General features: G+C 37.3%; 1 protein-coding gene across 6 annotated transcripts in view; it reads left to right on the plus strand.

Annotated features, from left to right (window-relative positions):
* Positions 1 to 15854, plus strand: part of Mgat4a (alpha-1,3-mannosyl-glycoprotein 4-beta-N-acetylglucosaminyltransferase a) — a 71731-nt gene that overhangs the window by 31010 nt on the left and 24867 nt on the right. For 2 of the 6 annotated variants that reach the window (XM_065238824.1, XM_065238826.1), the window contains exons 2-3: positions 11106 to 11128; positions 11360 to 11424. The exons of 2 other annotated variants lie outside the window; for them this stretch is intronic. In XM_065238824.1, the coding sequence (XP_065094896.1) occupies positions 11411 to 11424 (14 nt within the window). In that variant the 5' untranslated portion in view covers positions 11106 to 11128; positions 11360 to 11410. Of the gene's footprint in view, positions 1 to 11105; positions 11129 to 11201; positions 11425 to 15854 lie in introns of those variants that run through there. 2 more of the 6 variants (XM_065238823.1, XR_010519162.1) reach the window with 2 other exon arrangements.

Genomic DNA, 15854 nt, shown 5'->3' on the forward strand with positions numbered 1-15854 from the left:
ACATAATGATACTGTGAATCATCCCTTTATTGTTTACGATTATGCGGGATGCGATATCAAAACCATAATTTACATCACCACAAATACACTTTTCATTGCTTCGATGTTGTCCGCATCAACATCACAGCCTACACAAAACGTTTCGGATGGTGTTCTTATGTGTTTCACACATTTTTGCCAAAACTTCAGCCTTATACATTCCATAAGACAAACCGCATATGTCATATAAGAATGCATAAAGAGTGTGGGTGACCGCTTATACATTTCATTTGACACATAAGCTTCATCAACTTTTTGTAAGACGTCTGCTTATTAGTTGACTTATACATTTTATGAATAATCAACAATAGAAATTTGCCAAAAGGTATAAGGAGATTTCTATACATGTAGCTTTGTACTCACATTTGTTTAAAGAAAGAATACACATATTTTTTCTTCTTTGATTTGTTTTTCAGGCCTTTACGAATGCTCTGTAACGATTTCCATGAGCTGTTCTTCCATAGTCCATTCAAAAAGGCATTTATCAGTATAAAATGGAATTCACACTATGCGTATCGACTAATGACAAAATAATTTTATTGTAATTGTAATTGTAATTTATCAGCACACCACTGTAAACCAATCTGCCATTAAGCGAGTGTGTACCCACTGAAACCTGGCCGTAGGCCTATGCTAGACCGTATAGCATAACGACCTTCTTCCACTAGCAGGCCTGTTTCTGTTTGCACAGACATGCCCACTAGTTTCCGATACATTTATAGGAGATTAAAAGAATGGAGAAGAGTTATAAAGGTTTTTTTGTTGTTGTTTTGCTAAAAAGAGAGAAACAGAATTAAACGAAATTACACCTGCTGAAAAAGATACCTAAGTCTATTATTTTGGTTAGTGATCGTTTGGATTTGGGTCACCCCACGTTGTGTTTAGGTTAGTATAAATAAATAATACTACTATATAGTCATATAAATCACCACCGCTAAATATTAATTATATAATAAAGTATATAATTAATAATAAGTAATGTGAGTATTATTGTACAAATTACAATACAGTGTAGTAGTTACCTCATTATCTTCAGCGCCATCGGTTTTTGTTTCTGGATCTTTAGTTGCCTCTGTGATATACTTACTTGCGGCATACTATTTTGGGAGTGTATATGAGCGTGTACCATGTACGGTAGCTCATCTCTCATCGCGATGGTGGGACATAGTAGACAAATTAGAGAGAAAACAAGGAGGTATTAGTATTAGTTATATGTAAACAAACAAAACAAAAGAAGAGAAGAGGAAAGAAGAGCAGAAAAATAAAAAGGGTATAAAGTAGATAACAAAGAAAAGAAACGTAGGCAAGGCAGATTATTTGAAAAGGCATTATCCGAGACTCAGCAATCAAATGTCACTCCCACCGAGATCTCAGCGAAACCCTCCCCGCCGAGACCCGCACAGCCGAGCTCGGTAGAAAAAACTAAGTATGTAGATAGATTAGTAGGAAAATAAATAAAACTACTTTATGACTCAAAGTGCAATGAATGAGCGTTAGTTTCGGAATCATTTCAGTGTTAGAGTTATGTTAGTTTTGATCCGTAATCAGCCCTATCGGCCCCTTCAACATTAGTTGCAGGCAGTGGTTGTTAGATCATGCGGCACTGTAACTACTACTATTTTAGAGGTATGATTCGTCAAGTTTATACAACTCAATGTTTCAATTGAGGCAAACTATCTATCTTACAATTACAAAAGCAAACCTAAACTTACAATTACATGCAAATACAAAATGAAACTTGACAAATCATCGTCAATCCCCTTATTCCAGAGCAGGGCCTGACGATTTTGATCAGTGAACGGGCACAATATGATACATTTTCTCACCATGAACCTATCATTTCCAGCCTATCTGAGCTATTTAAAAATGGAAGCCATAACATGGGTTACGCTCCCCCTAAGCGGGCCCTCCGCATCCTATCTCTGTCTTATCTCAAATACAAAATGCCAATGGTATGAATGTATCTATATATAACTTGGAAATGACGTACAATCAAATAAACCCGTAACCCACTAGCTTGACCAGGCTTCAGAATCGTCCAGTGGGCAGTGCGCTCTACACTCCAAGTTCCTTTTTTTCAAATTTACCGCAAATTTGATATTTTACCCATTGAGTGTTGATTAATCACAATGAAACATTTTGACAGAGGTTGAGGTTACTAGTGTATTCAGTAATCTGGGTCCTATTTAGGATTATATTTGAAAAATCCAAATCTGACCAACGCCCACCCTAAACCTAAACCTGTTCTTAACTTAACTTTAACTTAACTTTAACTTAACTTTAACTTAACTTTAACTTAACTTTAACTTAACTTTAACTTAACTTTAACTTAACTTTAACTTAACTTTAACTTAACTTTAACTTAACTTTAACTTAACTTTAACTTAACTTTAACTTAACTTTAACTTAACTTTAACTTAACTTTAACTTAACTTTAACTTAACTTTAACTTAACTTTAACTTAACTTTAACTTAACTTTAACTTAACTTTAACTTAACTTTAACTTAACTTTAACTTAACTTTAACTTAACTTTAACTTAACTTTAACTTAACTTTAACTTAACTTTAACTTAACTTTAACTTAACTTTAACTTAACTTTAACTTAACTTTAACTTAACTTTAACTTAACTTTAACTTAACTTTAACTTAACTTTAACTTAACTTTAACTTAACTTTAACTTAACTTTAACTTAACTTTAACTTAACTTTAACTTAACTTTAACTTAACTTTAACTTAACTTTAACTTAACTTTAACTTAACTTTAACTTAACTTTAACTTAACTTTAACTTAACTTTAACTTAACTTTAACTTAACTTTAACTTAACTTTAACTTAACTTTAACTTAACTTTAACTTAACTTTAACTTAACTTTAACTTAACTTTAACTTAACTTTAACTTAACTTTAACTTAACTTTAACTTAACTTTAACTTAACTTTAACTTAACTTTAACTTAACTTTAACTTAACTTTAACTTAACTTTAACTTAACTTTAACTTAACTTTAACTTAACTTTAACTTAACTTTAACTTAACTTTAACTTAACTTTAACTTAACTTTAACTTAACTTTAACTTAACTTTAACTTAACTTTAACTTAACTTTAACTTAACTTTAACTTAATTTTAACTTAACTTTAACTTAACTTTAACTTAACTTTAACCAGCGGATCGATTTCGGAAAATAATTACATCAAAATTGATCCGCTGGAGGAATCCGGATGAGTTGAACCTCCTTATTGATACGTTGCATCAGTAAGGATGCTTAACTCAGCCGGATTCCTCAATAAGGATGCTCAACTCAGCCGGATTCCTCCAGTGGATCAATTTTCGAAAACAATTACATCAAAATTGATCCGCCGGAGGAATCCGGCTGAGTTATGCATCCTTACTGATGCAACGCATCAGTAAAAATGCTTAACTCAGCCGGATTCCTCCAGCAAATCAATTTTTAAAAATAATTACACTTAATAACAAACTGTTCAGTACCTACTATCAACTTTGCTTCAAGATGGCCATCGGAGGCCAATTTCACGAGGCGGATAAAAAACGCGTCTATACACGCACGATATGAAAAAATGACTGACCACAATCATTAGGCGAAAAAAATTCACAAAAAAATGGCCAAGTTCCATCCGCCATTTGGTAGCCAGGTGCATGAAATTACTCTAGCGGGGCGAGTCGCCTTTCGCCCGGATCCCGGAGCACCATTTGGTCGCCCGGCGGATGAAATTACTCTAGCGGGGCGAGTCGCCTATCGTCCGGATCCCGGAGCGCCATTTGTTCGCCCGACGGATGAAATTACTCCGCATCCCGGACAAAGGGCGAACGATCAGTCTTCAAGTCGCCCAATGTCAAATGACGTCACTTTTTCGCCGGCAATTCGTGTAGGAAGTCTCAAACTGTCGTCTTTCTTCACAATCACAACTACTGGAGATGCCCATTAACTAGTTTTCACTGGTGTAATTATTCCATCCCTTTCCATACTGTGCAATAAAGCCAACAGTTTATCTTTGAGGCGGTAAGGCACATCGTATGCCTTCCTAAAGATTGGTTTGTCCTCACGAAGGATTCAATCTGCTTCAAAACCGATGATGGGAGACGAAATGTTTTGATCGAAAATATGTTTATATTCGGTTTGAATATCGGATAGTGTTATCTCATCGCTAATTGTAGCGCCATTTATAGAGAAAACATGTCTCAATTTCTGCCGTGTCTCAATAAACGTGTCGCTTCAATAGCGCTAAACACGCACCAAACGAAATGGCCGAAGGTTGAAATGGCGTTGTTAACGACCGGCTCGTCACTTTGCTTGTTCTTTCTATCACTTTTACTGTGCTGTCCTTCCTGTCACTTTCACTGTTCAGTCCTTCCTATCACTTTCACTATACCTTTCAATTTATCCTCGTCGTCACTTTAAAGTTTTCTTTCCGTTATATTAAATTCGCTTTAAAATCACTTTGGAAGTTGTCGTCAATCTGATCACGACTGATTTATTCCTTCAGCTTTTATATACTTCTCGATCAAGCATTACAATAGTGTTTACATGTGTTTGCGTTCTTCATATCGCGTTTTGATATTTGATCGATCAAAGGGGTTCGGACCTAATCGTTGAAAAGGAAGATAAACCGAAATGCGAATCTTACACACTCGTGAAGATATAATTTACATTGGTAGCCTTTTTGGCTCTCGCATTGCTAAGTATTTGGATCGCCAGCTAAGCAAAACTGTAGATCATATTGTTAATATGATTTGCTAAATCTTTAATTTTTCACGGTCGAGATATTCAAATTGTATTTTATGGTCGTGATCTTTCCATCTGGGATAATTTTCCTCGTTCTATTATTATGAGTTTTTTTTATTAAAACTGCGATCTTAAAAAGTTGTATTGGTTCGACAGTTATGTTTTTTTTTTCTCTATGTTTGAGCTGTTACAGAAGATTCAATTCTTGAGAGGAATTGAGATAATCTTCAAATAATTCTTGACTGTAGTTCTTCACGTTGCTAAACGCATCGCTTTATCTTTATCCTAGATCTTTAAAATTGACTGTCCTAAAATTGTCAAAATTTGTCTAAATCCTTGAATTTGAACATTTTGCTCTGTGCTTAAATTTTGCGATCGAATCACCAATTCGTTTAAACAAACGAGATAGACAAAAGCGTGCAGATTGAGTTAGAAGTGGAAGTTAGAACTGGACCGTCCTATTGTTTATTCAATTTATACTTATTTTTCAAGAACAAATTTATGGGATCTTTAAACCATTTGTTTTATTTTTTAGAATCATGATATATGCGCATGACGGGTTTGCGAGATTAAAAAACTTCTCGAAGTGGCAATCGCAATCAACGGAAGATTGGAACCATATCTTTCCGATCAATAAAAGCCACTATTTGGTTACTATTTTTGAATTTTAGTCATTAAAATCACTGCTAGTACATCCACTACCCTGTAATCATTAATTTACCAATATATATCCCACATACAGTTGACAGCCGTTAGAAAACCATACTGACACTACATTAACCATTACCACTAAAGTTCTCAACCTATATAAAAGGGTTCGTTTAAAATTCACATTCCGAAAACGTATGGAGAAAACAATAATTTTGAATGGTAATGGAACTTTTTTTTTATCTAATTGGTTTATTTGGAAGGCTCAATCGCGTTAGCTTTACGGAGCCAATAGTTCATTGTTCTTTGTTTGTAACAAAATTCACTTAATTCTATGTCTAGTAGGAGTTGGGCCGAATACTCGCGGCTTACCCGAGGTTAGAGAGGTACATTGTCGAAGGATAGGATCAGGGGAGGAGCTTGGGGGTAAGGTTTCGTTGTCTTATCAGAGCGTTGTCGCCAGTATGAACGGTAGTGCGGTTCTACTTTCGTCTTGAGTTCGACCGGCTATGGTGACCAGTGGGTGAAGATAAGACTCGTCGAGACGGGGGGACAAGACAAACAAAAACTATTAAAGAAAGACAAAGGAATTAAATTCTTATACTAGACATTTGAATGAACACATAAACCGACTGGGGCCTCTCAGTCGGTAAAGGTGCAGCTACAAAGCAAGACCATGCTGGAGGTGGCTGGGTTCGATTCCCGGTCCGGTCTAGGAATTTTTCGGGTTGGAAAATTTCTCGGCTTCCCTGGGCATACAAGTATGATTGGACTTGCCACACAATTATACCAATGCAAAAATGGTACAGGCATCGAAAGCTCTCAATTAATAACTGTGGAAGTGCGATATGCAATAAGCTTGAAATGCGAAGAAGAAGAAGACGAAGATAAACCGACTGCATATAGCAGATATCGCAAGTTCCCAACACGTCTCTGATAGGAATATAGGGTTGTCTTCTTTGGGCCTCGAGGGTATTCAAAAGTCGCTCTCTGGCGGCGTCATTATCCGTACATTGCCAAACTGCGTGATCGATGTCATCGTAACCGTTTCCACACCGACAGATGTCGCTGTCCACGAGGTTTATTCTATTGAGATGAGCATCTAGCGAGTAGTGGTTGGACATAAGTGTACTCTTCACGCGAATGAAGTCACGACTTGAGACCAAACCTTTAAACCACCCTCTCGAAGAAACATTAGAAATAATTGAATGTAACCACCGTCCAAGATTGCCATTGTCCCAATCGGTTTGCCAACTCGAAAGGGTACTCTGACGCACTAAGTGGTAAAATTAATCGTGTTAAATTTGCCTGTCATAAAATTCGCCCACCTTTGCGAGAGAGTCCACCATCTAATTGCCTGGGATTGAGCAATGTAAGGGGGCAAAGGTAATCATATATGATCGTTCGACCAGCACACTCATCTACTCCCTTAGCCTCGATTGAACTTAGACTATCCGAGAAGATAATGGTCTGCGGGCATCTTGGAAATCATCCCCAATGCGAAGTTGATTGCTAAGCTCATCAACAAAAACGGAACAAGGTTCTTGGAGTTTACGGAAGGCGCTAGAGTTTTCATTTAAGACACCGAAGCCAGTGAATCCACTGAGACGAGACCCGTCTGTAGATTTTTTTGTTGGTCAGCCATTTTTTTTCCCCAAGCATTCCCAGGTTACTTTATGCTTATGATCGAGTTTTTTGTGTATTTTATTGAGTTCAGAAAAAAAAAAAATCCTGCACAAATTTGCGCCATTTGGAATAAGAGCGTTTTCAAAAATTTGTTTAGATTAGCTGATTTTCGTGTAATAACATTATTTTCGCGTAATAGGGGAATTTACATATTCTCGTCAGTCTAAGCAGCGTGCATGCTTCTTTTTACATTGTCTCGTTCTCATGCACACAACTGAAGACTTTGTTTGTTTACATTCTTTTGCTGCCTGCTGATTTATGTATTCAAATCGACCTAATTGTCCAAAATTGTTTATAATCGTTTTTTCAACGCTCCAAAATTTCCAGGTGAGTGTGACAATTATTGGCAGCTTCTTTTTCTTAGGCAGCATTTCCATTTGATTTACGTGTTAACTGGTTGTCCTATTATCGGAATCTCTAAATTAGCTGCATTATGTACAAATCTGGCATGCCAAATTTGTTCAGACATCGAAATCAGTTTGTAGCTGATTAACCAAAGAATCGTTTGAATACATCTAACAAGATGTTCTGCTGTATAATAACCGCTTGAAAATTGGTTGCCGAGAATAGTTGTTGGTGCCGAAGCCAAAATTTACCCTATTTTAAATTTTCACGATGAAACTGTTTTGTTATATTGAAATATGTTGTTGAACAACGGACTTTTGATATAAAAAGCAAAACAACGTGACGTATTAAGAATGTATGTTTTTTGTGTACTTTATTATGTATCAAAGGTAGAATAAAGCATCTGCTACCCACTATTCCTACCTATCGTTCAAGACTTGTTGAAGCTACCTATATTTCTCATTGCGTTCAGAATCGTATATAAATGGTTATGGGCCGTTTCTAGTTTCATTGAACACGGTTAAACACAAGCGTGCACATGGATAATAAAACTATTATTTCACTTTTTGACGTAAAGCTAACGCATAGCGAAAACGTTCAAAAAGCCTTCAATCATATTTGCGAAACATGTCATATCCACGTGGAAAAACAAACACGACTGCAGGATAAAATTTACAAACTTGTCAGTTAATACAAGGAGAAGTGGAGTCAATCTCAACGAAAAACCCCGAATTTATCCACCTATGGTGTGATCAGACCCTTCTTACTTATTCAAGTTTATTTATTTTATTGTCATTATCAGTGACCAAGCCCCCCACTCCCGTGTCATCCAGTGACGCTACGCCACTGCCTGGGGGTACCCGGAATATATCCGGGTGTAGTCTATTTGGTGAGGCTACCAATCACCTTATCATCGTATTTTAATGTGATTTAATGGGTTTTAATTCAATTCATATTCAAGCAACTTCCCCGGGGTACCGGAACATGTTCAAGTGTGTCCAATGTGGTCTGGAACACTTAACACGACTTGCATTGATCTTATTTTTGAATTCTGTAGTAATTTGATGTGTCGCACACGCAGAAAAAATATTTTAAACGTAATAATATTTGACGTAAAATTAATAAGAATTTCATTTTGTTTTGGCTGCAAAAAGAAATCATTATTGTTTGAACAATCCAGTATTTTTGTTTCTAAAAACCCATGGATTGTTAAACCAAAAAGGAAATCTGTTAGAATTTACAAGAGCTTTCATGGTTTTGACGTAAGCTGTCAAATTTGGCAGCTGGGTCAACAACAAAAATATGTTTGTTTTTAAAAGAGATTTCTGGTTGATTCAATCATATTTATTTTATAAAGTCTGACAATTCACGCAGTAGAAATAAAAATATGTTTATTGATGCAAAAATAATCTGGCAATTTTTTTTATGTTTTGTTTTCTTTTTGAAACAAAATTGCAGAAATTGCAATTGAATTGTTGAGGCATAAAATAAAAGCCCCCGGTTCATGAGTTGATGGGTCGATATGTAGGGTCCAGATGTGGGAGCTGCCTTCCTGGCGTCGGGAGCATTGGTACTCGTCAGTACGGAAAACATGATCGACGGAAAAAAATCAAGGAAAAAAACAGAAGCATTGATTATATTTATCAACTGCAGCTCGAATTGCAGCATACTTACTTACCTCAAGTCTCAAGATTTTCGAAAATCCCCGAAATTCACAATTAAAAACAATACTTACGAGGAACGCGGAAGTATTGTTATTGTTTACATTTTTGTCCGGGTGAAAACGAGGGAATCGTTGGTAGCTATTTTTGCTTTCATGACCCAGAAAATGAACACAGCAAATAAATGCTAAATTAAAATTAACTATTGTTGGCTTAATAATAGAATATTGTTATTTTTACAATAGCTACAATTGAAAAGTGGCTGATTAAAACAAAAAGAATCTTATTTTGAATTTATATGAATAAGTATTATTGAAACAACAAAATGCAATATAATTTCAACCGGAATTGTTTGCTTAAATACAATTAAAGTTTTTTTTTGGTTCAATGCAAACAATTTTCTGTCCGTGCATGATGGTTTTGATACGTTTTCCGTTAAATCCAGCGTGAAGGCCCATATTCACCGGATCTTATTCCGGCCATATCTCCGGAACCGGTTCACCGATTTCAAAACCGTTCAATAGCGTTCAATGGGACCCCAAGACCTATAATTTGAGCCGAGTTTGTCCAAATCGGTTGAGCGGTTGCTGAGAAACGTGAGCGCATATATTTCGTTACATACACACACACATACACACGTACACACACACACACACAGACATGTTCCGATCTCGTCGAGCTGAGTCGAATGGTATATGACACTCGGCCCTCCGGGCCTCGGATCGATAGTCGGTTTTTCAAGTGATATCTATACCCTTCTTTGTAAGAAGGGTAAAAAGAGAGATTTGATTCAGATCATCGGAGTTGGCTCGAATCTAGTTTTGCCATCAAGGAATTCATCGAAGAGGAGCAGAACGTTCCTTCAACATCAAAACGAGGGAGACCTTCAAAGCAGTTTGATGAGCTGAGCGAAAGAAGCAAGCGACGTCTTTATAAGAAAATGTACACGCAGTTAACAGATGCACGTGGAATGATGTCACCTGAAGAAGCATTTAGTATGTTCATTGAAGCTGGCTTAAGAAAAAGTCAATACGAAGTAATACATCGAGAGGAACCAGCAAGATTTCCACCATACAACGTTATCGGGACAATAAAAAAAATATGTGCCCCTCCAACTCAATCCATGGATGAAACCAAATAACCAAATAAAGGTGAAACTACAGGCTCTGTTGGAGCATACAGTCCAACGAATCATCAAAGTTATTGAGAGGGAACTCGACGAGTTTATGACATCAAATAACCTGTAATATTCAGAATTGATTCTATTGAGTAGTTGGGGCATGGATGGTTCAACCGGTTATTTCCAGTATCATAAAACACTGCCAGACGAATGTCAAGATGATTCTGATGTATTCTCATCAACACTCTCTCCAATACGGTTATATGTGGCGAATAATCCGAACAAAATTATGTGGTTTAACCGCATGCCTCAAAACATTCGGTTTTGTAGACCATTCATCCTGCAATTCGTGAAAGAGGGTAGAGAAATAATTCTTGCTACAAAACAAGACGTGAAGAAAGAAATGCAAGAACTAATACCAGTGAAATTTGATCTATTAAACGGAAACACAATCTTAGTTGATTTTAAATTTGCACTAAGTATGATTGACGGTAATGGGCGATCTTGGATCGAAACACAAAAGATCGATTCTTTTGGTTCGATTAATCGATTTTTTAAATCAATTTCAAACACGACAAAAATCGACTGGATCGATCCTTTTCATTCGATTTTTGTTTCGATCCAACAAAACAAATTTCAGTGCATTTGCATTTGCAATTTAATATTGACCTATACCTGGAGTCTTCAGCTCACGCTCAGGCAGTTAATATTTTATCTGAGTTAATCTATAGTACCAAAAGAGTACACGATGATTGCACACATCAAAACCAACCGGAGGCCTATGGGATATTCATGACGTTACCATTTCGAAAGATATTAATCTACAAATCTAAAAACATTCACTTTTATGACATATTTCAGGTTCATCAGTCCTCTGCTACACGGTAACCAGCGTAAACACATAAATGAGTAAAAAAATACACATTTTTTATATTTATATGCAGCTGTCAAAAAATGTGTAAATTTGGAAATCTTAAAATGTGTAAAAAAAATACACATTTTAAGAATGTAGTACCAATCAAAAAATGTGTATTTTTATACTCATTAATGGGTAAAAATAAACTTCAAACTTTGCTGCATCCTGTTTCGTTGACCGGCCTTCGGCCGCTAAGCAGTGATAAACAACAGTGAAATTAAGGAACTAAGGTCCAAACTGGACAGTGCAGATGGACAAGCTAGGGTAAGTGATTTATATTATTTTCATAGCTAAGTTTAAGAAGAATTTTTTTTTCATAATCAAGGTTTTCATTGTTCGGTGTCTGGCTGCGATGAGTTCCGTGGCAATCTCGTTAAGGTTAAAACTCATATAAAGAGATAAATGTGATAAAGATAAAAGAGATAATAAATTATTATTGTATCCGAGAATTCTTTATATTATCAGTGACACAAATAAGAAAACTCCGAAATAAATAGAAAAAAGCATGCTTTCCCATCGTATTCAATTTCTAGAAATGATTACTTTTTACACATTTTGCTGTAAAAACCGTTATTGAAAAATGTGTAAAAAATACTCTTCTATTGATGTTTGCTGGGTTTACACATAAATGTGTAAACGCAGTTTACACATTTTATGAGTAGGCCCCTTTTTTCACAAAATGTGTGAAATTTTACACATTAATGTGTTTACGCTGGTTACCGTGTATGTCATCACCATGGGGGCATATCGGCAGAATTACAAAATTTATTGCATCAACCTGTTTTTCCACGTTCTGTCGATATTTTTCGATTTTCCGTATTAATTCCATCATGACCAGATTTGAATACAAAGAAACCATGGAGGAGGTTATGCTCCCTTATGCAGAAGAGAACATACTAATTTCAGCAAGACAACGATCCGAAACATACTCCTAAGTATGTAAAGGAATGGTTTCGTGTCGGTTATTTCATGGCCTAGCCAATCTCCTGACATCAACCCCGTCGAAAATTTATGGAACGAGCTTAAAATAAAGTTATCTTGTCAAACATTTTCAAACAAGGATCAACTATGGGCCACAGTTCAAAAAGAGTGGTATGCTATACCACAGGAAACTTTTCAGTGCTTGGTTGAGTCAATGCCAAGATTGCCAACATGGCTCTACTTAACATTTTAATGACCAGCAGTGATGTATATTACACTAACATCATTTACTGCGTACGTACTACACAATTTATTTCTAAATGATATCAATTATCTCACTAAATAACGGCGCCGGTGGTGTAGTGGTAAGCGTAATTGCCTCTCACCCCAGCAGGCCTGGGTTCAATCCCAGTCGGCGCCGCCGGGATGTTCTGAGTCATAACATCTCTGATCACGCCTTCCTTCGGATGGGAAGTAAAGCCGTTGGTCCCCGGTTCATGAGTTGATGGGTCGATAGGTAGGGTCTAGGTGTGGGAGCTGCCTTCCTGGCACGTCGGTAGTATTGGTGCTCAGCACGGAAAACAAGATCGACGGAAAAAAACACAACAAAGGAAAAAAAAAAAAAATTACACTAAATGACTATTAAAGGTGAAATGTCATAACAAGATAGCTTATGTAACGTAATATCAACTCTAGACTGAACTGCACCAACTTTCCTTTGATCCGTTATATTTGAAACATTTTTGTGCCATTTTGAAAAATGAATCGATTCAGAAGATCGATTCAAAAAGATCTATTCAAAATGATTGATCAAATCGGTGAATCGATTATTTTCAAAAAAAATTATCGATTCACTAAATTCGATTCTTGCCTCAACATCGCCCAATGCTAGTTACATATATTATGTGGTAGTTCATGTCATGTGTCCTATTTGTGGGGCAACTCCAAACGTAATGAACAGCAAAGAAGGATTTCTATCCAACGTAGATACCCTAGTTTATGGTATATCGCCACTTCATGCATGGATTCGCTTCTGCTGCATATTTCGTATCGTATGGAAAGTTTTACAGCCATGTAAAAAACAGTATCTGCAAAGAAAATAAGAAGTAACGGCACAGCTTTATGAGACCAAGATCGGGAGGTGCAGGTACGAGCACTTCAGGTAACGTTTGTCGACGAGGATTCGCAAATCCAGCGTTTTAAAATTCGACGAAGAATTAAATGTGAGGTTTCGAAACATTTTAATTACTATCAACAGTCAGGAGCTAATTAATCCACAAAAAAATGATGCCTATTGCAAAGATACATACCGACTTTATTTTTCGTTGTATGATAGGCATAACAACATCATTTGGGCTACAACCAGCCTGTTGATGTATGGCAACAATAAACAATAAAATTCCTGCAACCGTACATAAAGTACTTGTTTATGCTGGAGAAATAACAATTCATTCACCAGCTCCTCTTGGAATATAAGCAGAAGAAGCTGTACCGTATGTGTGGTAATGTTTGCACCATCGTACAAATAAGGTTCCCGTTTCACCTGTGCATACAATGCCTTGATTTTCTTTGCATGCACGTAACCTATAGCTCATACCGTAGTAGGCTGTGCATAAAAGAAAATGATTTACTTAGTTTGACAGTTGCACCATGACGAAGTGGCAGCGTATTCGTGATTTGTCCTACGCGCAAATGTCACAAAAAGACATTTCAATCGCCATGGGAGTGTCCCGGTGGACCGTCAAAAGGGTTTTAGACCGAGAAAAGAAAGGACAACTTTCCGCGAAGGTGGCCACAGGTCGTCCGAGGTCAGCTCGGGTTCCGAGGGTTATCGCTGCTATCAAAAAGAAGATTCGAGTGAATTCAGTGCGTTCAATAAGGAAAATTGCAAAGGAACACGGGATCAGTGACTTTACGGCACGTAAGTTCGTAAAGGAAGATTGCGGGGTGAATTCGAATTCGGCACGGAAAAAACTCACATGATTACCAACCGCATTCGGGAGCTACGAGTCGAACGATGCAAGAAAATCTTGAACTTCCTTAAGCGAAAAAAATCCGGGAATCCTGTTCATCGACGAGAGCATGTTTACCGTCGATCCCGTATCAAATTCCAGAACCGACCGGTATATTAGTTCTTTTCCGGTAAAAGACGTGGCCGACGAGTACAAGAACGTGTATCTGACCAAGCATCCTGTTAGTTTTATGGTGTTTGGATTGGTGGCTTCCGATGGCAAAAAAAATGGACCCGGTGTTCATTCCAGAAGGCAACAAGGTCTACATCGGGATTTTAAGTAAGTATGTTCTTCTGTGGATCAAAGAACAGTACGGTCCGAAGCCAAATGTTTTATTTCAACAAGATGGGGCTCCGTGCCACACCTCGAACCGCACTCATAAGTGGTTGCAGGAACATCTTCCGTTCTGGGCGAAGGATATGTGGCCGCCATCCAGCTCCGATCTTAATCCGATGGATAACTCAATATGGCGCTTAATGAAGGTCAAGGCCTGTTCTAAACGCCACCCGAGTACAGCAAGCCTCAGACAAACATTGACCCGTACCTGGAGAGAAATTGATCCAGACTACATTATTAGAACCTGCCGTGCATTCCGGAAGCGTGTGGAGGTCGTAATTGCAGCAAGTGGAAGCTCGACCGATGATTAACATAGTTTAAGACTCTGAGAAACATCCCCTCCATTATCACGCATACGGTAGAAAGTCAGCATAAACAGCTGAAAAAAAAAACGATCCCGAGTCGAAAATATACATGATGTCTTCTAGAGGTGGGCAAAACCGAGGGGGGCGACATATCCAAATTTCAATTCTAGATACTCCACAAATCTCACACTAGTGAATCAATCTTCGAAAAATCTTCTTTCATTTCTCGCATCTACTTGCATCGCAGATCATCTTTTTGCAGGAAATCTTCAGAATCGTCATCAATCTTCTTTCTATCTATTCAGCATGCGTGTAGCTAATCACAGCAAAAAACAATTTTTACTACATCGTAGATATAGTCGCTCCCCTCGGGCAAAACAGCTCATCTGGCTGAGTGGATCAAACCCATTCAGCTCAATAAAGGGAGTCGATTCTTTTGAACAGCTCTTCAACTCATATTGAAATTATAGAAATTATGACACAAATTCAAAATCGGAAAATTAATTACTGGTTTCAGTGCTTAAAACCGCATAAAACTGTAAAAGTAGTCTAACCTTATAAATCCGTACCTTATAATATGGCTCTACTTTTCAAAGTAAAACGCCACTAATGCAACAACTGATCAACCATCGCGTAAACCAAAAAGCGCGCAAAATGAGCCAACAACATATTAGTAAAAACAAAAAATGTATGCAAGAGCTACACCTATGTCACACGCGATGATATGATTCACATCGTGGCACAGGATGTTACGCCTTTTCTCAAGCTATGTAATCCAGTCTACATACAGATTTTATTTGTGATGTTAATTCTCCAGCAGAATTTCTCTCACTATTCTCGGCTTCAGCTCCAGATCATCAGCTCAGATCCGGATCCGGAGCTGAATCGTGAAGAATCGAGAGAGAAAAAAAAAGATCCGAAAAGCTGGACGGGTTCGAGAGCTGGACGGGTCCGAGAGTTGTCAACCTAAACAGCTCCCAGTGTCGAGTAGATGATTCGGATCCGGAGCTGAGCTGATAAGCTGGAGAGCTGCATTTCGCTTTTCGGTTATTTGCTTTTGTGTGGATCTTCCGCTCCCCCAGAGAATGATGGGAGGAGAGGTGAGATTTTATATACTGGA

Source organism: Ochlerotatus camptorhynchus, unplaced genomic scaffold (genome assembly GCF_037179485.1).
Source record: "Ochlerotatus camptorhynchus isolate MF236.1 unplaced genomic scaffold, CSIRO-AGI_Acam_v1.1 ptg000984l, whole genome shotgun sequence".
NCBI classification, from domain to species: Eukaryota; Metazoa; Arthropoda; class Insecta; order Diptera; family Culicidae; genus Ochlerotatus; species Ochlerotatus camptorhynchus.